This window comes from Enhydra lutris, unplaced genomic scaffold (assembly GCF_002288905.1).
Source record: "Enhydra lutris kenyoni isolate GAN:26980312 unplaced genomic scaffold, ASM228890v2 scaffoldscaffold24, whole genome shotgun sequence".
In the NCBI taxonomy this organism is placed as follows: Eukaryota; Metazoa; Chordata; class Mammalia; order Carnivora; family Mustelidae; genus Enhydra; species Enhydra lutris.
Window position 1 is genome coordinate 30,849,452 of NW_019154108.1, and position 24,570 is coordinate 30,874,021.

A 24,570-nucleotide genomic window follows, 5' to 3' on the forward strand; every position below is an offset into this window, starting at 1 on the left:
AGATTTTGATTTATTTGAGAGAGAGAGAGCACGAGCGGGGGAAACAGCAGAGGGAGAGGGAGAAGCAGGCTCCCCACTGAGCAGGGAGCCCACTGAAAGGGATTTGCTCTTTCTGTTTCCGGGTTCAGTGAAGGTCTAAGTAGCGATCTCAGATCAACCTGTTATATAAACAGAAAGGGATGAATGATTTTCAGTAGAAGGATATTTGTGATGAGAAGTGACCACATCAAGCAGAAGGGATGCCCAGCTGTGGGAGAGAAAGGAGATCAACCATCCTCTTCCATCCTGGAACAGTCATGAAAAGGGCTCAACCCTGGCCTCCCGACTCTAGGCTGGGAGGGGCCTTGGAGGTGGTGTAGGGGTCTCCAACTCTCTGCCCTTTGCACACAAACCTTATTTTAGAAATCACTTTTAGTGTTTTTTTGCAGATTACACTGGTATCCACTGAGCCTGGTCCAGGGCCACTGGTTCATTAGTCAGACCAAAAAAAATTTTTAAAGGTTTTTAAACATTTTTTTAAGTAATCTCTACATCCAACATGGGGCTTGAACCCACAACCCTGAGATCCGGAGTCATATGCTCTACCTACTGAGCCAGCCAGGCGACCCAGACCAAGCATTTTTATCATAAAGGGCTCTACATTTAGCATGCATAAAATATATTTTATTTTTTTTAAAGACTTGTTTACTTGAGAGAGAGAGAAAGAACACGTGCATGTGCAAGCAGGGGGAGGGGCAGAGGGAGGGAGAGACAAGCAGACTCTACCCTGAGCACAGAGCCCTATGTAGGGCTCGATCCTAGGACGCTGATATCATGACCTAAGCCAAAATCAAGAATCAGACGCTCAACCAACTGAGCCACCCAGGCGCCCATAAAATGTGAACGATGCATTTTACTTGGTCTGTAGAGGGTTTACTGATACAACAGCTATCTGTTAAAAGGGAGGTTCTAGATAAACATTCTGGTTTGCGTAATTACCAGAAAGACTACAAAACAGCATTCTGAAGTCTCAACTCACAAAAACACAGATTTGTTTTTTCAGGCCTAAAATTGGAGCTCAGTAAATGGGTGACCGTCCAGGGACTTCTCCCCTGAATGTCTGGGATGCCCTTCCTTTTCTGACCAGCAGGAATTACACTCAGACTCAGAAACCGCCTCCGGTTTCTGAGATCATTCATCTATTCCACAAAGCACTTAGAATATTGTGGCCAGTGGACCATGCTTCCAGGCTGGGAGGGACCCAAAGATAAATTTAAAATAAAACCTAGGCTAGCAGACTTCACTTCTCATATGTGGAAAGGCTTTAAGCCAAGTCCATGGACACCTGTAAAGTTATAGTGGCAGATGTCTTGGGCGGTGGCAGGGAGATGAGTCAAGCGTGTGGGGTCCAGGTGGGGGCTTCTTCTTGCTTGAAAGCATTCCTGGAGGAAGTGGAATGTGCACCAGTAGTGGGGGTGGGGAGGGGGCTTCGACATGCGGGATGGAGGGGAAGGGGCTCCTGGCGTCAAAGGGAGCTGGAGGTGTCTTTTGGCCTCAGCTGAGATGGAAAAGTCTGTGAGAATCAAAACTTTCAGAAATGGGAAGCAAGAGGACGACTGTGAACCAGGAGACGGTCAGGTGTGTGTACCAAAAGGTGACAAGGTTGCAGGGTCCTAGACGTGACCGCCTGCCTGCGAGACAGGAGGATGTTGGGGCTTTCATGTCCCAGCATTTGAGCCAGGGTCTGAAAGGGGGCTGCTTGGGATCCAGTGGGAGATCGTGAGCACCTCCATCCACTAGCAACGACGCAGAGGGAACCAAGAGGCAGCCACGTGGATGGCGTTGTAGGGTGAGACCCCACAGGACCTTGATCACCAAGCAGAGGACTTAGGACATTTTTTTTTTTTTTTTCTGAAGGCACTAGATTCCTTTAAAGGCAAATCTGGCACGTGCTGGGAAGACTGTTCCTGGCCCCGCCTGTGGCTGTTCGGAAGGTCCTTGCAGCCAGAAGTGCTCCTTAGCTGCCTCTTTCTGCCATCATCCCCTGGGAGGGATACAGTCCTGCTTCATGGTTCCTCACTGTCTGTGTCCCCAGCCCAGGGCCCAACTGGGGAGGAGGACCAACTGGCTGGGGGGCAGGTGAGGGGGTTGGAGCCACATCCCGGCTGAGCAGAAGGCAGCAGGAGGAGTCCATGGGCTGGAGGACACAGTCGAGCCAGGAGGACTGTCACTTACGAGGGAGCGGAGATGGGATGGGACAGCTGGACATGCACAGCTGCAAGGGTTGAGAGCAGGGGAGAACCAGGTAATCAGGTCTGCCTCGAATCATCCAGAGACTCGTCTGCAACTTATGCCTGCGGGTGGGAGTTGTGGCCGAGACTGTGGGTGACGTTTTGAGCACCTAATTTTAGCTCGTGATGCAGAGATATGTAAATAAGGTGGTAAAGGAGGAGGAAGACAGAATGATCACGGACACACATTTCATATACGCACATGTCATTATACGCACAGGGTAAGTATACGTTATGTACCTAGTCCATGGTGGGCGGGAGGGAAACAATCAGATTATTTTTGTAGGCAGCCAAATGCTTAAAAATGATTTCCTAGGGCCTGGATTTTCTGAGTCTTCGGCTCAGGTCATGATCCTGGAGTCCTGGGATTGTGTCCAACATTAGGCCCCCTGCTCAGTGGGGAGCTTGCTTCTCCCTCTCCTGCTGCTGCTCCCCCTGCTTGTGTTCTCTTGCTCTCTGTCAAATAAATAAAGTAAAAAAAATGATTTCTTAGCAAGGCCTTCATAAACTGTTCCTTATGACATAGGTGTGACTTCAAAGCATCCTGATATGTAAAGGGTTTTTTTTAGTGGGGGGCAAGGGTTGTCACTGATGGGAATCCAGTGGGTCACACACAGCCCAGTGGCACCTCTGCCACTTAGGGACCTTAGGGACCGAGGAGTCCCTAAGCTCCGGGCTCAGCTCAGTCCTTGGACTTTTTGGTCCAGCACCTGGATTTTCTCTGTCCACATGGGGACAGATGCATGTTCATTAGAATTCCAGCAGAATGATTTGTACGAGGGGTTTGTTTACCTTTCCAGTGACAGAATGCCTGAGTCTCTGATCTATGCCTATGGGAGGGAAGCTACTGTGACCTGTGCTAGAAGGGCTCTCGGTGATGGCATCGTGTGCCAGAAGGCTGTTTTCAGAGCATTGAACACAGACAAGAAAACATGGCGGTGGGCATGTGTCCCATGTTCTGGAAGCCTGAGGAACAGTCCCTTCTCAACAGAGGCTACTTCTCCACGGACATGTGGGGTCTTGGATGGAGATAGATGCTATTGGCTTCATTGTCTCCCTGGATCCATGTGTTCTTCCCAACCCCCCTCCTCTCTGACACTTGGATCTTTCAACAGCTTTAGTATCGCCAACACAAGCCATAGTCAAGGGCTATTTCCATTGGCTGCCAGACAATGCAGGTTCCACTTCCCAGAATTAGAGGACTGGATTCCTGTTTCAGCCCACAGTGTTGATTAAACCAGGAGTTTGGGAAGGATTTCAGCTTCTCTGAATTTTTCCCATGCTGACGAATGTGTTATTTGTGTTGGGAAATTAACATGACCTGCTTTCCAGCAGCTTTGGCTGTTCTCTCTCTGCAGCTCCAGTAAGAGGGCACAAGCCAGAAAGATGGAACATTCTAGAGGCTACCCAAACTCCTACAGCACACCCGTGTGCCCCTCCACTGATGTGCGATGTCTTTTTCTGCTAGGAAGTGTGGGCCTGGACGCTTCTCTGGAGCATGGCTCCCACTGTGAATCTTTAGCTCTTGATGAACTCCTAACCTTGAACGACCTCTGGCCCGCCCTGTTGCAGGTCTGTGCAAATGTGTGAATGTCTTCCCCAAGAGAAGGTTAGAAATCACGTGGTGGGGATCACCTCCCAGGCAGCAGGGAGGGCGTCCACAGGGGGCACTGGGGATCATCCTGGAGGCTGGAAGGAGGCACAGCTCAGGGGAACAGGTGTCTTCAGGGTGGCTGGTGGGCCGCTATGTGGGTGAGGACCAGATAGGGTGAGTCATCTTGGGAAATGGAATACCACGCACACTCGTGCTAGGGTTGACTTATTGGTAACGACCCACAGGGATTTAGCAAAACGTTTGCTTCTGTTCTTCTGGAAGATAAACAGGGAACGCCCCACGTGATCACAGGATGAGGTTAAGGGTCATTGACCCAGGGGAGATAATGCCGGCCTGTTCTCTCCTTTGTGGTATGCCACTCCTCCACTAGCATGACCACAGGGAGTCAAGATGATGAATAGGAAAAGTGGGGTTGGGAAGTGAGGATGCCAGGGTTTCAGTGACACTCCGGGTTACTGGGACAGACAGCTGTCCCTTGTCAAGGGGTCGGTGTTTCCCTTTGCAGAATGAAGTTCTAACAACTAGTAGACAGAGTCGTTGCGAGAATTTAATAAAATAACGTGGTTCAAGGGCTCAACAATTGTAAGCACTGAAAAAAGGAGACGGTCCTCAGTATTCGACCTAAAATGTCACTTTGTTTTTTGAGATAGCTAAGAAGAAAGACACCTGACGAGACTCAGGGCTCCCTCTTCGGTCCTCTTGGCATCTGGGGTCCCAGGTGTCATTTCTCTTTCTGCATATTTGAGGTTAAGTTATAAAACCACAGCTTTGCTGGAAGCTCAGAATCGACACACTGCTTGTTCTTATTGTTTGTTTGCGGGAGAGGATGAGACAAGATCTTGCAGCCTTCTGCCCAGGGAGGTGAGCTGTGTGTAGGTTCTAGAAGGTTGTATAGGTTCTAGAAGGTTGTGAACGGTCAGGTGCCGGGAACATCAGTCAGGCAGAATCCCACAGGGCTGAGGTCCAGGAGGTGGTGTGACGGCCACAGGCAAAGCCACCAATGGGGTGCATGCAGATATATGACATTTCAGGAGCTGCTGGTAGCAACGGGATTTGTCTGCAGTTCCCACCCCTTTACAGATGTAACAACCTGCATTTCTGACTTCTGTTTTATGAAAAAGGACAATGGGTATAGGACAGAGAATGTGAAGTTATTGATGGTGTTGATGACAATGTTGTTGATGTTGGTGCAAGGACCTCACACGTTACACATTTCCACCCTATGCTTGCCTCTTCCTGCCATGACTCGCGGAACCCTGGCACACTCTTGGGCTCTTCCTTCCCTACCCTTCACATCCCAAAGCTTCTATCCGCAGCACACGCGTGTCCGTGTCCCTCCTTCATCCGCACCACCAGCCTGGGTTGGGAGTGCTTTGCTTGGATTATCAACGTGGATTTTCCCTGAAGTGGAGCCTGATATAAGGACCTGCAGAGAGGGGTCAGAAGGACTGCAGAGGAGGAAAAGCATTACCGAGGGTCCAGACGACTTTGAGCACCGCAGTGTCATTCCACTGGGACCTTTCAGGAAGCCTAAAGATTCTCCAGAAGAGAGAACTTTACTCAGTGTTTCTGTCCCCTGTCACTGAGGGGGGACCCTGCACTTGCCCGGGGCCTTGTGAGCGCTGAAAGACCCTGCCTGTCCCCTGGGCAGTGGTGACAGGTTCCTAATTGTCTTCCTGCCTCTGTGTCTGGCTCCACATCCTGTCCCCCCAACCACCATGACCATATGGTGGGTGTGGCCTTCAAAGGAACAGCTCTTTGCACAGACTCCTGTGCTTGAAAGTCTCCATGATATCCCTGAGAAGAGGTTAGCAGCTCAGGGGGGCTTTCCGGACCCCTTGAGCTGCCCTTGCTGGCACCCAGAACTTCCCACTCCCCCATGTGGTCCTGCTCTCCCTCCCCTTGCTTCTTCTCACCGTCTGAAAGCCTATCTGTCCCTCTGGGCGCAGCTCACACGTCGCCGGTGTCAGCCTTCCACTGCTGCATACAAGTTACCATACACCACACAGGTGACTGGCTGAGCAGGCGGGGGCCCCAGGGGGCAGCTGACGGGCTTTCCCCTGGAGGCTGTGGGGTCACTCTGCTCTCCAGCTCATCTGGATTCCCTGCCGACCTCACTTCCTTGCTGTTGTAGGAGCAAGGTCACTTGTCTTGGTGAGGGTGGCCTCCACCCTCTCTGGCCCCCATGCATGACTCCCATTTCAGAAGCAGCAGGACCACCTCGGTGAGATCCCCCCACATTTCAAGTCTGTTTCTTGCTGCAGGAGACTCGGTGTTTTGCCCGGGCCCACCCGGACAACTCCCTTGTGTCAGAGAAGGTAAAACCATCACGTGGACTCATTCCACTCACGCTCGGGGGGATGAGGTCATATAAGGCTGGGGGGCACTGGGGTCATTCCCAGAATTTGGCCCACCGCACCGCTTCTTCCAGACGGCCTTCCTCGGCCCCTTCCAACCAGCTCTCTCCTTCCTACAGGGAGCGCCTCTTGTCCCCCCAGAAGAGGGGCCACTGGCCTTGCAGACCTGCCATGTGTCATCCCCAGTACTAGTTCCTCAATGTCTCTGAGTTACTCTTGTGCCAGGACGTACCTGGGTAATGTACTATATTTAAATATGGAAAGACACATCAAGGTCAAGAGCTTAAAACGTGAAAGGAAAAGCACAGAGCCGTGAAATAAATGAGGTTCTATGGAAGAGGGAGGGATCCATGGCCAGATGCCCATCCCAGCTGTGGCATCGTGGGGATGGATGGTGCAGGCCACCTCCCCACAGCGACACCTCCCGGGTGCTGGCTGGCTCTCTGACGTGCATCCCCTCGGCCGCCCGGGGGGTGTCAGGAGTGTCCTCAAAGTGACCACAAAGACCAGAACTTCCTGATTTGCGTGATTTTGTGGTGTTTTCAGAGATCACATCTGGCCAGTTGTGGGAAGAGGAGCAATAAACTTATTCTCAAGTGGCAGTTTGGTCACAGGACCTGTTCTGTTTTGTTTTTTTTTTTAAGACTTTATTTATTTATGACAGAGAAAGAGATAGCGAGAGAGGGACCACAAGCACAGGGGATCTGGAGAGGGAGAAACAGGCTCCCCACTGAGCAGGGAGCCCCATGCGGGGCTTGATCCCAGGAGCTGGGATCATGACCTGAGCTGAAGGCAGACGCTTAACCGCTGAGCCACCCAGGCTCCCCGGGCCTGTTTTTGTTTTTGTTTGTTTGTTTGGGGAGATGATTCACATAAAAAGACCTTTAAAAAAAAAATCAGACGTTCAGAAGAGGGGGATATAGCTTCACCTGTAAATTGCACACGGGACGAATCTGTGCACGTGATAAGTGTGAACAAGGCTCCCTAGGGAAGCACTTTGGCATGTGGTTAAAAACTGTATTCACACCTGCAAAAACAATAATGTTAAAATTTAAATCTAACTTCGGGGGCCCTGGGGGGCTCAGTCAGTTGAGCGTCTGCCATCTGGGGCACGGATCGCGTCTTATCCATATGCTTCATATCACTACGCATGTAGTAGACGCTCGATAAAACACTGCTTAAATGAAATAAAATTTCCTCCCAGTAAATCAAGGCCTCAAGTATATGGAATAGAAAACACCCAACTTCAGGGAAGCTCATTTTTTATTTTTTATTTGTTTAAAGATTTATCTGTTTGAGTGAGAGTGCGAGCAAGCACGCAGGGAAGGGAGAGGGACGAGCAGACTCTGCGCTGAGCACGGAGCCTGACAGCTGAGCTCCATCCCACAACCCTGAGATCATGACCTGAGCTGAAGGCAGCTGCCCAACCATCTGAGTCACCAGGGAGCCCCCCCCACCCTTTTTTTTAAAAAGTAGGCTCCATGCCCAGCAGGGAGCCCCATGTGGGTTTTGAACACACGACCCTGAGATCAAGACCTGAGCTGAAACCAAGAGTCAGACATTCAACTGACTGAGCCCCCCAGGCGCCCCTCCTGCTTCAAATTTTGTAGTTCTTCCAAGTTTGCCTTCTCTGTGGACTTTTTTTTTTTTTTTTTTTTTTTACAGCGGGATACGGTCCTGCTGACGGATAACAAATGTGAGCTCATGCCTAATTGTTACTGGACGACGATGGGGTTTAAGTGTTGGTATAGAAAACCTTCTGATGAGATTTTTCCTTTCTAATTGTTTATCTTTGGCTACTGGGAAAAAAATTTTAAAAGTAGCAACATGATTGCCTTCGTTTAATAATTAACTGCTGGTAAAAGTGTGTGCTGGTGAAAGGGAATGTCAAGAACTCCAAGAACTGGTCCTTTTCCCAAAGGAGCCGTGCCATTTATCTACAAAACCAGTGTGTTGTTCACAGGCACTTGAAAAATATTTGAATAAAGCCCATGTACAAATGGTTTAAAATGGTTTTTAAGTGACGAGAACGCAATTCATTCCAACCTAATATGTTACTAGAGACCGGAAAGGCATGCGTGTACATTCCTCTCCGTGGAATTAACAGCTTTCTGTGCTGGGGGACCACAGAGGCCATGGCATGATGGCCCGTGATGACGGGCAGTGGCCTTTGTGATGTCTCGGCACTTGAAAATGTCTATCGCGATCTGCTGGGCCAGACTTCTCTTGTTTGCCCATAGCTAAGCCTCAATTCAGGCTTCTGAAATCCAACTCATTCAACAGATTTTCTTTATTTTCAGGTTATGCTAGAATTGTATAGTTCTTCACACGCGCTTACGCCCGGGGCCAACCATCAGCAATGGGTTTGGGGTTCCCTAGGTCCTTTCACCCTCGTTCAACCCGAGCCTCTTGTAGGCATTTAAGGGACGGCTCTTTGGTGTGATAAGTAGGCCGTAAGATAGGATAACACTCTGGGTGCCATGGACCTCGTGGTATCCCCCCAAAATTCACAAGCTGAAGCCTTACCCTTCAATGTGGTGGTATTCGGAGGTGGGGTCGTTGAGAGAATCACATTCATGTGCGGTCACGAGGGGCGGGCCCATATTGAGATCCTGTATGAATCTTTTGTAAGAAGAGACACCAGGGACCTCACTTTCCTTTCTGCCCCGTGCGGATACACTTCTGAGACGCCAGTCTGCCAGCGAGGGAGAGAGGCCTCATCAGGGAACAGGGTTGGCAGGCACCTTGGATCTCAGACTTCCCAGCCTCCAGACCAGTGAAAAAAGAAATTCCTGTAGTTTCAGCCACCTAGACTATGATGTATATATATATATTTTAAGATTTTATTTATTTATTTGAGAGAGAGAAAGAGAGCATGGTGGGGGGTGTGGACAGAGGCAAAGGGAGAAGCAGACTCCTCGCTGAGCAGGGAGTCCCACGTGGAACTCGATCTCAGGACTCTGGGATCATGACCTGAGCTGAAGGCAGCTGATTCACGAACTCAGCCCCCCAGGCACCCTTAGACTGTGCTATTTAGTATGGCCGTAAGCTGACAGAGACACTGGCTTGAACCACATGCGTTAGAGACAAAGGAACCAGTCATTCATTTAATTCCCTCCCTTGTTCATTCACGTGTGCACCCGGCTCCCATGTCCTGGGCCCTGTGGTAGGCTGTGAACAATCAGCGGGAAGCAGGGATGGGTAGAAGTCCCTGCTCTGTGGTTTGCAGAGTAACACCAGGAACACTAGGAACGCAGGCCAATGTGAACATGTGGAGGTGGTGTGGCGCATGGAGGAGAGGGCCTTGGGGCTTGGCTGGAGCATGTACTGGGGAGAGCAAAGAGGGCACAGACAGTGAGGCGGAGTCTCAGAGGGTGTGGGGCAGGGACTGGGGGTGGTGGTAAAGAGGGTTTGAAGCAGGGGTGTCCATGAGCACTTGTGGGACTTTGGATAGGCACTTGCGGGGATAAAACACCGGGAGTCTGAAGATATATTTGGGAACCAGAGAGGACTGAGCACAGGTTAGAGGGGACGGAGAAAACGTCCAGCTTGATGCCTCGAGCTCTGGTTTGAGAGAGTGAATGAGCACCTGTGCCATCCTTGGAGACAGAAAGTACTGGAAGATGACTGGACTGGGGAGAAAGGCCATACATTTGCTTTTCGATGAGCTGTGGTGGCCACACTTCGAGGCAGCTGCGCGGCGATGTCAAGCTGGCCATTGGACAGGACCGGACAGGGTCCCCGGGACTGTCCAATCCAACTGAAACGAATGCAACACTGTATGTTGGTTATACTGGAACTCAAATTTATAAAAAATCACATCTTCAGCTTCTCACTTGCTCTGGCCACATTCCATCACTACACTTGGCCCACGGCTTCCGCATTTGGCAATGAGGTTCTAGAGCCCTGAGGAGCAGACCAGACCGAAATGTGGACCTTGGCCCCGTATGCTGGTGACAGTTTGGACTGTGATGTATGAGGAAAGCAAGAAAGGGTAGGACCTGAGCCTCGCGTCAGGGCTGGTGGGGAAAATGAGGCTCAAGGACACGGAGAAGAGGCAGGGAGAGGAGGAGGAGGGGGAAACCCAGAGAGCCCCATCCTGAAGTCCAGTGACAATTGCATTGGGAGAGGGAGGGGACAAGCATCGCTCCCATGACAGAAAATGTTTAGGCATCGTGAAATAAAGGTGACTCTGGCAAGTTTCAGATGAGAGTGGGACCACCAAGGGTGAGTGAGGGGAGGCCCAGGGTGGGGACAGAGCAGCCAACAGGAAGTAAGAATGCCATGCATTATCAGGGACGCAGGGAATTCCTCAAACCACATGGAGGTACAGCCCACAGCACAGACAGATGTCTTCAGAGCCCTGAGTTTGTCCTGTAAAGTCACCAATTTTTGAGTCTTTTATCATGAACACAAGTGCACACTGGGCTATTCCTCCCCCCCACCCTCCTTCTCGTGGAGAACAGGGGTGAGCTGGGCCTGGGGTGGGGGGGCGAGGGGCCATGCTCACCGCAGGTGATCCCCATAGTGATGGAAAGCCACCCATGGCTTTCATGTTTCTTTTTTAGAAACATGGTATTATCTAGAATGTAGAGCAGACCCAAGAAGACAGAGAAGTATAATAACCATTCGTGTGCTACTCACCACCTGCCCCCACGTCCTCTAACCGACCACATGGCCCCATCCTGAGATTTGAATTTCATGTGATTTTCATGTGTCACAAAATCTTCCTCTTCTCTCTGGGACTCCTCCCCTCCCTCCATTAAAGAATGTCAAAACCATTTTTGCTCATAGGCAATACACAATCAGGCGGAGAGCCAGGGTTGGCCCATGGTTTGTCAACCACGAGGATGGAATGTGGATCGGAGGGCACAAGAGGACTCGTGTTGACAGCCCCCAAGGATGCTCGGGAAGACCCCCCTGAGGCTACAGCAGGAGTCAGGGACGAGACTTTACCAAACCTGCAGAGACGAGAGAGAATGGTAAACTTACGATTATTATTAAGTACCATCCATTCTATGCCTGAAGGACAACACTGGGGCTGAACATAGACAAATAAGTGAATAAATGAATAACAATTGGTCTTTGCCATTTTGTCCAGTTGGGGTGAAAACTGTGTTTTTTTTCTATATCACATGGTGTAAGTATTATGATTGACAAATAAATAAATAAATAAATAAATAAATAAAGCAAATGGAGGACCTGGGGGGCTCACTCTGTTGAGCTTTCGCCTCTTGGTTTCAGCTCAGGTCATGATCTCAAGGTGGTGGGATAAGCCCCATGTTGGGCTCTGCGCTCAGCAGGGAGTCGGCTTGGGATTCTCTCTTTTCCCTCTGTCTCTGCTCCTTCACTGGCTTGTGCTCACGCTCTCTCTCTCTCTCTCTCTCTCTCTCAAATAAATAAATAAATAAATAAAGCATATAATGAGCATATATATGTACATTCATACATTTCTGCACACCCTTAAATGGCTACGGGATAGGGATGAGGTATTCATTCAACCTGACTTCCAGAGCCTTCCATTGAGGTGGGCACTTGACACATGAGTAGAAGTAGGGTAAGGGGGAAAAGTGTCCAAGGGAGATGGGGGTTCACCTTCGGGGAGGAGATAGGAGAGAGGCTGGCTGGGGTCAGACCGCTGAGGGAAATGGGAAAGGGGGTAACTGGGAGGGGAGGCTGTTGGGAACTCAAACACTGGACTCCAGCCCAACAGATGAGGAGAAGTACTGTGCCCCGGGTACAAGCTCCCCTTGGGGCACCCCACCCAGCTTGCGGTTATGTGGCTTATCTGTCCCCCAGGCAGTATAGAAACAGAACCGGGCCATTTTACTCCAGGTCTTCTGTCCTTGCCTCTATTTCCATTGTGATCGTTTTATGAATAAGCCGGGGGCTGCCGGTGCTCATATGAAATGTAAGGTACTCTAGCATGTGACCAGCTTCTGGGTGGTAAAGAGACGTGTTCTCTATTGAGAACGGGAAGTTTAGTGACTGATGCCCAGAATTCTTTTTCTAGATGAAGGTGGATAGTGATATCTTAGGTTGTTGCTGAGATTTCTTTCTGTGCAAAGAAAGAATGAAAACCCATGTATATGAGGCCAGTTTTTTTTTTTTTTTAAGTGCTCAAGGGTCCGTTTATGAGCTGCCAGTTGCCAACGAGGATCCTTGTGGGATGGGATGCCCCGCTTGCTGTCTTCTGCCCCAGCTGCTGGCAGCTTCATCCTCCGGGGCAAACATCTTGGACTTACCCTTGACTTCTTTCTCTCATATCCATAGCTAACCTGTCAGGGAATTCTTCAAAACGCATCCCAAAGCTAAGCACCCGCACTACCAGGCCACTGCCCAAGCCACTCCCATGTTTGGCCTGGACGACTGCAAGAGCTTCCTACATCTTCTCCTAAGTCCAACGGTTCGCACAGCCACCAGCGTGATCCCAGTGAAATAAGAGTTAGATCGTGTGCTACAGACCTTCCCAGGGCTCTCCACTGAGCCCTCAAGTCCGGAGTGGGGGGTGGGGGTGTCACTCCGCCGGCCCCTTACGGTCTCTGCAGCTGTCTGGCACACCCCCCCTCCCAACCGACGCAGACAGGCTGCCCGGAGGCCTTCGCACTGGCCAGTGCCTCCGCCTGGAAGCCTTCTGTCCTGGGGGGTGCTCCTGGACCACCCTCTTAAGAGTTGTACCTGCAGGCTCTTCCCCCGACCTCCTTCAATCTTGTCCTTAGGACCGTACTGGTAATTTGTGTAATCATTGATTATTGATACACTTCGCTATTGGTTTCACCGCTCATCCAATATTTGTTCTGTGCATCTGCGTACGGCAGCGCTCAGAACAGGCGGCAGGCGATGGATGAGCACTGAACCAACGCAGCGACAGAGCCGCTTTGCTTAACTCTGGACGACGGTCCGCCCAACCTACCTAGACTTCACACAGCAGGTTTGGAGACGTTTACATTCTAATGGAGTCAGGTGCTCTTCACTATTTCCGGTATAAAGGGGGGGTGGTGCGCGACACGGGGTTTAGGGATATCTGGGAAGGGGGGTGCCGGACCCAGAAAGAGTTGCCAGTCCTGGAGCTGGGCACCGGCAGGTGCTCTCCTCGCTGGCCTCACTTCTCAGCCTCGCTGCGGAGGAGGCACTTCGGGAGGACCCCCCACTGGAGCTCCCGCGACTCGGGGGCTGCTCCACAGCTCTTCCCCGGAGCCCCTCACCACAGGGGCTGCCCCCAGCTCTTCCCCGGAGCCCCCCACCACGGGGGCTGCCCCCAGCTCTTCCCCGGAGCCCCCCACCACGAGGGTTGCCCCCAGCTCTTCCCCGGAGCCCCCCACCACGGGGCTGCCCCCCAGCTCTTCCTCGTAGGTCCCCACCACGGAGGCTCCCCCAGCTCCTCATCGGAGGTCCCCACCACAGGGGCTCCCCCAGCTCTTCCCCGGAGCCCCACCTCGGGGGCTGCCCCGCACGGGAGCTGTTCCCCCACTGGAGTGCCCATCCTCCTCAGGGGCTGTCCGTCCGACCCCGGCTTCAGCTAGGCCGCGCCGCCCCTCCCCCAGCGCGCGCCCGCCACGGGGCTGGGGAAGCGCGCCCCGCTACAGGCGGAGGGCCGGACCGGCTAGAGCCGCAGAAAAGCGGTTCCTTACAAGGCTGCTCGGCACACTTTAAACCGTTTTGGAGGCTTGTTTATTGACTACAGCAAAAATATGTACGCTCTACCATTGAAGTAATTTTTAGTGTATTCCTTTACTTAGTGAAAGCGAGTCAGACAAGAGTTTTCCCATGGAACCTGGGCGACGGGCAGAGGGATGAAGGCGGAGGCTGCGAACCCGCGCCCAGCCGGCCGCCGAGCCAGCCACCCCAGCCTGGCCCGCGCAGGCGCGTTCCCGGTCCCGCCCGCGCAGGCGCGCTCCCGGCCCCGCCCCGCCCCCACCGCCGCGCGCGGGGGGCGGAGCGCAGAGGGCTCGCGGGCCGTCGTGGGCGCGGAGGAGACAAAGCCGCGTCGGGGCCGCTGGGGGTGGGCCCGGGGCTCCGTGGCGCCCCCGCCCGCGGGGAGGGCTCGGCGGACCGCCCACGCAGCGGCCGCCTCGCAACAGGTTGGCGGCCTTTCGGGAGCCTCGCCCTGCGCCGCCGCCCCCTGCTCCCGAGACCCGGGCGCCCCGCTCGGCCCGGGCCGCGGCTCCCATGCGGTTCGGTTCCAAGATGATGCCGGTAAGCGTGCGGGCGGGCGCGGAAGGGCGCGGGAGCCGAGCCGGGCTGCGGGCGGCGCGGCCCGGCTCCGGGTCCCCAGGCCGCGGTCCCCGGCCCAGCCCCCACCCTCGGCCCCCCTCACCCCCCGGCGCAGTCCCCAGCCCTCGGCCCCTAGCCGGTGGTGAGCCGCGGGCAAGCAGCCGCCGAAAGTTTACTCCGATCTCCGCCGGGGTCCTCACTTGGTGCGCTCCTTGAGCGTCGAGAACAGGGCCCGGAGTCTCGGTTGCTTTGTCTTTTTAAAAAACTTTTTGTGGGAGTGAAACAGGCATCAAACTTGCCCTTGCCTTAGTTTTGGTTGGGTTTCGCTCTCGGTGTGCGATGGCAGCCCGAGTGTCGTGTCGCGGGAGACCTGAGTGCCCGCGGCGCCTTCGGTCCACGGCCCCCCCCCCCGAGCCCCGCGAATCCCCCCAGTCCTATTGAGCCCCCCCCCCCCCCCCACGACCCCCCCGCCCCCCCCCCCCCCCCCGAGTCCCCGGCCCCGGAATCCCCCGAACCCTCCCCAGCCGCCCCACCCCGCTGCCCCGCCCTCAAAATACCCCCGAACCCACGGAGCCCCCATCCTCCACGAACCCCCACTCCCCTCCCCCGAGTCCCCGGCCCCGTGAATCCCCCGAAACCCCCAGCCCTCCACGAACCCCTGGCCCGCCCGTTCCCCCTCCCGAGTCCCCGGATCCATGAATCCCCGAACCCCCCCAACCCCCCACGAACCCCTGGTCTCCCCTGTTCCCCCTCGACTCCCCGGCCCCATGAATCCCCCAAACCCCCCAAACCCCCACGAACCACCGGCCCTCCCCGTACCCCTTGTCCACCCACCCCTCGGAGTACCCGGCCCCCTGAATCCCCCGAATCCTCCCGCCCCGCCCCCCCCCGAGTCTGATCTCCGGCACCCCCGAGTCGCCCCCCTACGAGCCCCCTGGACCTCCTGGCCCCCAGCCTCTGGCCCCACGAGACCCCCCCGACTCCCCAACCCGCTGAATCCTCTGAACCTGGCCTCCAATCCTAGAGCCTCCGGTCTCCCCCAGCCAACCCTCCGAGTCCCCGCTCCTGAAGGCTGGCCCCCCCACCCCCCGCCCCAGGCTCTGGCCCCCCAGGGCAGACGCTGGAGTGAAGTGGTGCTTTCCTTCAGCTCCCGCGGTGGGAGTGGGAGGGGGGGCTGGGCTGGGGGCTCGTGCCTGTGTCCCCTGCCCCCCCCCCCAAGTTGTGCTCGCGCCTCTCCCCCGGACCGGGGTCATTTTGTGGCCCTTGCTGTTTCCTTATGGCTTCGTGTGTTGAGACAAAGAAGCTAGCAACTTTTACCGCATTACCCCATCTGTAGAAAGGAGTGAGGACAGATCGTGTTCACTTGCAGTTACAGGTACAGAGTAGAAAGTGGTCGTCGTCGTCCGGGTTCACCACCCTCACCCCTCCCGCAAAGTCTTGGGAGGGCATCCTAAATGTTCACAGTCAGCAAACTTAGTTTATCGGGATTCATTGTTGAGTTTTGATGGTTTGGGGCATTTTGTCCTGCCAGGATTCAAGGAATTGGAAAGTGTTGAGCGGTCTGCATCCTGTTTTAGTTTAATACCTGGTTACAAAGTCAGGTTTGTGATGCAAATGCCACGTATTAGAATATGGACCATGGAAGAAGGTGAAGGAGTTTGCTATTGAAATATTTATCCCTTCGATTTACATTTCTTCCCTCCCCCCCTTTTTAATATTTCTTTCTCTTGAAATGGCTTTTGCAGGTTGTCTCTGAATTTTCCTAAAAATAGGAGCAAGATAAGTGTTGGTTGTTGCAATGGGATATCTTAAGGATGGTTTCATGTCAAGATATCTTTTGGGCTTTCTTAAAACTTAGGAGAGTTTTCCTTGTCCCTGCTATATACCAGATGATCCGAATCTATGAAAGGTTATGTTGCTCTGGAGACTCTGTGTTAGTGAGTGTTATGGTTCTTCTGATCGCCCTCAGCACGGACTCCCCAGTGTGGGGGGCAGCGCTGAAGCCAGAAGCTGCCAGGACCTCACTACTTCAGCTACGACTTTTGTGACCAGAACCATCTTATTTTATTTTTTAAAAAAGATTTTACTTATTTATTTGACAGACGGAGATCACAAGTAGGCAGAGAGGCAGGCAGAGAGATAGGAGGAAGCAGGCTCCCTGCTGAGCAGAGAGCCCAGTGCGGGGCTTGATCCCAGAACCCTGGGATCACGACCCAAGCCGAAGGCAGAGGCTTTAACCCACTAAGCCACCCAGGCGCCCCAAGAACCATCTTCTTTTAAAAAGTGATTTGTCTCAGGTTCAGCATCTGTAAAATGGGGATTAGGATCCTATGGAGGTCTTAGAGGGGGTCGGAGGATTAGGGTTGCTAGTCCTGAAGCACTCAGTACCGCGTCCAGCTTGTGTGGGATTTGCAATCCTGGTGAAACCATAGCTTCTTATGCCTGGGGTCCCTACAAACGGGAGGCAAGTTTTCATTTAGTGCCATTGTATTAGGTGTGTCTTTATCCTGTCGTTTCTTGGGTACTGGAAAATAAACCCATTTTCTTAAATATATTTCTCATCTTTGGCTTTTAATATACTTGGGTTTTTTTTTTTTAAGATTTTATTTATTTATTTGACAGACAGAGATCACAAGTTGGCAGAGAGGCAGGCAGAGAGAGAGAGAGAGAGAGAGGAGGAAGCAGGCTCCCTGCAGAGCAGAGAGCCTGATGTGGGGCTCAATCCCAGGACCTTGGGATCAGGACCTGAGCCAAGGCAGAGGCTTTAACCCACTGAGCCACCTAGGCGCCCCATTATACCTGGATTTTAATTTTAACGTTGAGGGAAGTTTCATATTTTCTTACTTTGAAAAATTCTAGCCAATTTATTGGGAAAAGCCGTGTGCTTCCTCTGAAAAAATGGATTGTCTCAGCATGTAGACAGTTGTCTTGGTGTGCTTTTTTTTTCTTGTTCTTGTGGTTAAATGTACATAACAAAAGTTTCCATTTTAACCATTTTTACTTGTGCGGTTCTCTGGCACTAAGCACATTCCTTGATTTGCTTTTCTAGGCATTCTAAAGACAACAGCTTGCTGTTTAGACAGCATTATATTAAAAATGTGCAAATAAATGGTGTCTCTGTATTTTCTCACCAAATGGTAGAGAAGTAAGTGATTTTCATGTGGGACATGAAGTGATAATTGGACCCAAAACCATAGGGGGAAGGTGCATTTTAGTAGGCTAACTAAAAATAAGTAGGCAAACAGCTGAGTATCAGGGCAGAGGTAATGATAGGGTGTGGCCGAGCGGGAGTGATAATTAACACCCATTTTCAGATACCCACCAAAGCATCTCTGATTCTCTGATATTTCTTCCACTTGGTAAGAAGAAACTGATTAACTTCTCCTACTTGACACCGTATTTTCCTCATCGCAGAAAGCATCGTTTGTAGGTTGAGTATGGCTTTTTAGTTGAGCCTTCCTCACTGTATTTGATTATCAGATAGAGAGAGATAATTATTGCAAAGAAAATTTCTCAACTATTCAAAATGATACCAGCTATGTTTTTTCATTACTTTTATTTTGCGAAGCCATTGTATGTAAGCAGAGCCTGTATTCAGAAATGTCTTTATGAGTTAGCCAACTCTCAAAGCGTTGTTCACTGCTTCTTTTAGATGTAGCTTTACAAAAATTCCTGTTTGTGCCTGCTATCGAAATGGTGAATAAAAACAAACAAAACTGCCCACAAAACCACGAGGTATTGTGTGGTGCCCCATGGAAGGTCGGAGGACTTGAATCTGCCTGTCTGTATGGTAGATACCGTGTGTTACACACGTGTCTGGCTGTTACAGAACTGTGCTGTGTCCGTCTTGTCCCCTGTGGTGGCCACCAGCCTTCCCCTATGGTGGCCACCGGCTACCTGCAGGTACAGCATTTGAGATACGGCTGCTGGGATGAACAACTGGTCTTTAAACAATTATTTAGTGTGAATTATATCTAAGTAGCCACATGGGCCTGGTGGCCACAGCACCGACATGGCGGGCAGTTTGGCAAAGTAGCCCAAAGAGTAACTTTACGTTGCAATCACATATTTGCAGCTTCCTGTTTACATTAACACTTAATTAAAAAAATTAATTTATTTATTTGACAGAGAGGGAGAGAGAAGGCAAGAAAGCACAAGTGGGGGTGGGGGAAGAAGCAGAGGGAGAGGCAGGTCCCAGGACCCCGGAGCACGACCTGAGCCCAAGGCAGACAGACACGTCACCGGCTGAGCGCCCCCCCCAGGTGCCCCTACATTAATACTTTCAAATGAAATCATGATGGCCTGTTTACCCCTAATGACTTGGGAAATGAGTTTCCCAGGGCCTTAGTCTAGTGTTCTCTTTGACTGAGTCTCATCGTGTGGCCCTGATACAAATCATGACTTTAAGAAAAGGACAGATTATTTTCAAAAGCTCAGTTGACCTGAGCATGATTTAAGTTTTAAGTTTGTGGCATTTTCTAGGGCTGCAGAGTGTCCTAATTATTTCTAGTTATTCTGTGATGCTGTAAGATAATACCCGATTGGGTGAGCTTCTAGTTAGGGGAGTCTAGGACAAAAAAATTGGGTTCTCGCCGCATCTTCTTTGGCAATCTGAGGGCTGGTTGGTAGGATTTGTGTTTCTAGAGGAAACCACCTTGTGCAACTTACAGACCAGAGGCAGGACTTCTGCTTAAATACTTGTATTATTTTCCTATGAAAGGGTGGTCTTATTTGCACATATCTTCCAAACTGAAATTATGTGTTGAAATTAAAAAGCTTTCGAGTTACAGCTTTAGAACATTGTATTCATAGGATAATACCACAAGGTGAAAGAATTTCTCCTTGTTGAGTAGTAATGTAGCAACTTAGCTTGGTTTGACTCCAGGATAAAGTTTAAGGTAAGTTCTCTAGCTTTGTAGAATTGTAATTCTCAAAGGCTGTTAAATCATCTCTTTTTATTTTTATTTTTTTTATTTTATTTATTTTATTTTTTTATTTTTTAAAGATTTTATTTATTTATTTGACAGAGAGAGATCACAAGCAGGCAGAGAGGCAGGCAGAGAGAGAGGAGGAAGCAGGCTCCCCGCTGAGCAGAGAGCCCGATGCGGGGCTCGATCCCAGGACCCTGAGATCATGACCTGAGCCGAAGGCAGCAGCCTAACCCACTGAGCCACCCAGGCGCCCCAAATCATCTCTTTTTAAAAAAATGTGGTAAATACCTCACATTTTCTGTGCTGTAGTGAGATTTGTTGCCTTGTGACTTCGATATTCATTCAAAGCTGAAATGCATTAAAATTTTTCTGTATCTTTCCCTGTTTCAGGGAAGTGGTTTAGACTTTCTAAAGAACATTAGCACAAGCTTACAGGAGCTTGTATTTTAACAGTTAACTTAAAGGGAATTTATTTATCTGGAAGGCATGAGAACGGAGGGTCATTTACTCATATACTGTTTCTAGGAAGAACTGTTTTCTCTCCCAGTTCCTGTCCCCTGTCCCCCATCTGTAGAAAGTAGAAACAGTAAGACAAAACCTGTTTTTTTTTCCCCCCTGAAGCTTTTAAGGAATACTATAGACCTTTATCTCTTGGTAATCTGTGATAGTTTGTGGCACTGGTTAAAAACTCTGTCTGAAGCTAACTCCATGCCGTTCTTGGCGCTCCTGTGTCGTGTGGCCTCTCTCCAGCTCCGTGGGGACAGCATACCAGGGCCTTTTGGTGGGATATGCCGTCCCAGATTGTGAACCTCTCCCCAATCTCTACTAAGTGTGAAGTGATAAGGAGAGTGGGGTGGGAGAGTTTAGGAATCCAGAGTGTTCTTTTCTGCTCTTGCCACTTAACCAAGTTAAACATGATTGAAATACTTGCTTTTCGATGGTGTGCTGTGTTCTGAAGAGAGCATTTTTTCTCTAATCAGATGTAATTGAGAAAAGAAAACACAGATGACAGATTGTGTATGAAATGTATACTTATTTTGGAGTGCTGAGTAAGACATTAACGTTTTACATTCTGTTGCGGAGAGCCAAGAGGAGCTGTAGTTCGTAGGGGACCCTTCAGAAGCACTGGGTGACGTGGAGGCAGGGCCCCAAAAACATTTTGTATATTGTCCCAACAAATGAAAGTCCTTTCAGCAAAGAAATGCACATTCTAAATAGATCTTGTGTAGGAAAAGTAGTTGCCCAGACTCAGCAACTTGTGGTCATTTTCTAGTTTTTTCTGCATAAAATTTATACCAAACCACATAGTTTATTGGGATGGTAAGAGAACTAGATTTTCTTCGAAAATACTCATTTGGCCAGTAAATACATAACTATTAATTCTGCAGTGCAAACTTAAGTGATCTCTGTAGAAACAAATTTTTAGCTTAGTACTTCAATTACATTTCAAACACTTGAAATAGAAGTGTCCGAGACACAACTTGAGGAAAGTAGAGGAACACCGTCAGGAATCAAGGAGTCTGGAATTCCAGTTGTACGTGCTGGTGGTAATAATGGAAGAGGGATAGCACAGCTCACCAATACCCCCCACCCTCACCCCCACCCTGTGGAATGAGTGATTCTGTGAGCAGAGCGGGGGGCTTGGAGGCCCTGTGCTCTGGTGTCCCTCCCAGGGAAGGGGAAGGAGCTTCCCCTGAGACCCTGTCTGTGCCCCACACTGTGCCCCCTGCTTTAGGTTGGTCATCCCATTGAATTTCCTGGTGACCTTGTGAAGTGTGTCTTCTCCTCCTCATTCCACAGATGAGGAATTTGAAGCTCAAAGTTTTTCAGGAATTTGCTCCTGATCACTCAGCAGACATGAGATATGAACCAGGCCTGCCTGTGACAGATATTCCTTGAGGTAGGTGGCGGTGCCTACATTAGACTGTTTCTGTATACGCTGTATGGGACGCAGTGGCCATCCTGTTCTTTTGGTGAATGATAACCTCAAACATTAGTGTTCAGAACATAACTACAATTGTTTTTGAAGTGGCAAAAGGAGAACAGATATCTTTCCACATTTAAACCTAAACTGGGTGAGATTAGTAAGTTTCGAATGACAGGGAGGTGACCACCTTGTCCCTGTGCCAAAGAAACACCTCAGTACGTGTTGTTTTTGTGCCTCTAACACTTCACGGAGATCTCAGCCCCTGGCATTGGCGGGGTTTGGGGGCGGGCAGCCACCGTTTGAAGGAGGCGTGTGGAGTCCTAATTCTCTGGAGGATGTTTGTAAACAGGGAGAAGGAACAGAAGTGGATGGGTGCACTGGGAGACGTGGAGGATGGGGGGGACGTACAGCGTCCGCGGGGAGAGTGCCGTCCCCAGCCTTCAGTCTTCAGCCGGCTCCGGGGGCGGAGTGGTACAGCAGTGACCTGATGCGCGCCACTGGTGCTAGGAAGTCGGGGAGGACGCTGAGGGACAGTGCTGGCTCTGTAGTGAGGAGTAGTGATCCAGCTTATTGAGATGAATTTGTCAGATGTAAACTAGGGCCTGATTTGCTTTGGTTTGGTTTGGTTTTTAAAGATTTTATTTGAGAGAGAGAGAGCGCGAGAGAGCACACTAGAGCACGAGCTGGGGTGGGGTAGTTGGGGAGAGGGGCAGAAGGAGAAGTAGACTCCTGCTGAGTGGGGAACCCTATGCTAACGACCAACTGAGCCACCCAGGCACCCCCTAGAGACTGATTTTGGATGAAATCATCTTAGATCATTGTTCTTTGTCTTTCTGTATTAACCTGTGGGTTGTGTTTGGTGGCTGTTCAGGCCAGCATCTGCCCTGCAGATACATGGGGCCTGGCCGCCGTGTTCTGGGCACTGTTCTGAGAACCCGGATACAAGGAGAGGATAAGACCGGGTCCAGGGAGCTTATCTCCCGTGGAGGTGAGTGGGGGGTAGTGGTGGTGGGGGAGGACGGGGAGAATAAGAAAGAAACACGGGGAGTGGGATTCCAGTAGGATCCTGCCGCTGGGATGGCTGCTTTATACTGGGGGACCGGGGAAGTGACAGTTTAGCTGGGACCCAAGTGCTCAAGAGGAGCTGGTCCTGTACGTCATGTGGGCAGTCGCTGGGCCGGGGGCGCAGGCCTGGAGGACACAGTGCAGCCCGGGAGGCTAGTGCTTCGTGGGCAGCGGGGAGGGTGCCGAGGGTGGAAGTGAGAGCAGGGGAAATGGGCTCAGGTGGCACTGAGGTGGGGTGCAGTAGTTCCCCGGGGGCGTGGTGGCAGGAGAAGGGAACCACATCTCATTGACTAGGGAAGACTCCTGCGTTGGTGTGGGCAGTGGGCTGTGCAGGTGCCTGAGGGGATCGGCCTGGGGATGCGGGGAGAAGAAAGGCCTCTCGAGGCCCCCTGAGGAAGGTCCACAGTCAGCCATCTAAAATGAGGAAGAGCTGTACCTTATAACAGCGAGGGCCCAGCTGGTAGTGTGACTAGTTGTGAGCTTGTTAACCTTAAATAAAACAGTCACTTTCCCCCTGAGAGTGGTTTATTTGGGAATAGCAGAGAATTGCAGTTTGGGACATGCAAGCTTTGGCAAGACCACAGGCAGGTCAACACACAAGGGAGAGAAATGTGGTTTTGTGGATAAGAAGGAGGAAGTTGGGAGGGTTGTTCTGAAGCAAAGTCCACTGGAGAAACATAGGAGTTTGGGGTGATGGTGGTTCGTCCCCGTCTGTACTGCTGGGGAGCTCACTTCCTGTAGGAGATGTGGTGCCAGCCTTTCCCTGTGGGGGCCTGGAATTTGGGATCCTTCTCTGGGGAGGGTTCTTCTGGTGGGTCCATGATTACCTTGAGTGGTGTGGCTCCTCCTCCCCATCTGCATCCAGAATCCACTCTGGTGGGGTTTCCCTTCACTGATTTCCGCAAACTCCATGGACACGTGTGTCACCTGCTTCAGTGCTCTGTGCTTGGGCCCTGGGGAAGGCCTGGGGTGAGAGAAGCAGCAGTGCCTCCCCAGGGTGGGGAGTAAGACCAGGCAGGAGCAGGGAGGACTGCCGCCCTTGCACAGGCTCCCTCCTGTGGGTCTAGAGAGAAACCAGACTTTGTCTAGAATCCCAGAGCTCTGAAGAGCTCGAGAGGAGCACACAGTTACTGTGGTTCTTTAAAACCGAGTTGGGCAAGTCCAGTTTCTGAAGGAAGCCCTAACCTTAAAAATGTTTGACAACAGCTGTCCTTTTGACCCCGTGACTCTATGGCCTTGGCAGCTTCCGACAGGCTTACCTCTAAGTCCCTTTACCGATTGTTTTTTTTAAATCAGAGATATCTTCCTTTTACTGACAAATACATAGTAGCCAGCCATCTGGGAAATAAGGGTTAGAGCTGCCTCAACTCTAAAGGGTACCTGCCCATGTTTTCCTGAGCCTCACCATCCGAATACTGAGCCTCACAGTGCAAGTGATAGAAAGACACAAAACACCCGACAAGTCAGCATCTGCTCGCGCCACCACTCTCTGGCCTGCTGTTGGAGTTGTGTACCTGTTCCAGAAGATGCGCTTCCTGCCTTGTCCATGTGCCCCCCCCCCCCCGGGATCTGCTCGAGGACTGCTGGTGGGGCCGGACATCTGCGTTCCTTCTGCTCACGGCAGGTTGTCCTCTATTCCATGCTTCTGTTCGTGATGTGCCCTGCGCCCTCTGACCTTGCCCCTGCGCCCTCTGACCTTGCCGTAACTGTGTGTGTGTGGGGGGGGTGAGGCCAAGTGTACACGCTGACAGTTTCTGCAGCACGTCTGTGCCCCACGGGTTGAGCACTGACTGGTCCCTGTGTATTTGTCCAGTCTTGCTCCTGCCCTCCGGCTGCGCCAGCTCCGGGACGGCAGCGACGCTGTGTTCGTGCGCTGCTGGGCCTCAGCCCGGGATGAGGTTTTCCGGTCTGGATGTTCCTCTTCCTGCTCGTCTCACTCAGCCTTCAGTTTCCGGTTCCATGGCGCTCCTTGAAAGGGAATGGTTGCTTCCTGCTTTCCCCGGACCTCATGTGTACCTCCCCGAGGAGGCTCCCACGTGCGGCCTGTCTGTTTGCCACCCCGCGGTGCCCCGCCAGCTCTGGGAGGCTTGGCACACGGTTTGACACTCATTGGGGACCTGATATTGCTGGAGTGCATGAATGGTCTTCATTTTTTTTTTAAGATTATATTTATTTATTTGAGAGAGAGAGA

At 51.5% G+C, this 24,570-nt stretch overlaps 1 protein-coding gene across 1 annotated transcript in view; it reads left to right on the top strand.

Moving 5' to 3' along the window:
- The first annotated feature begins 14,349 nt into the window (after positions 1–14,349).
- Positions 14,350–24,570, top strand: part of LOC111150707 (tumor protein p53 binding protein 2) — a 56,578-nt gene continuing 46,357 nt past the window's right edge. Inside the window, exon 1 of the mRNA XM_022508249.1 lies at positions 14,350–14,438. Within this exon, the coding sequence (XP_022363957.1) occupies positions 14,412–14,438 (27 nt within the window). The 5' untranslated portion in view covers positions 14,350–14,411. The remainder of the gene's footprint in view (positions 14,439–24,570) is intronic.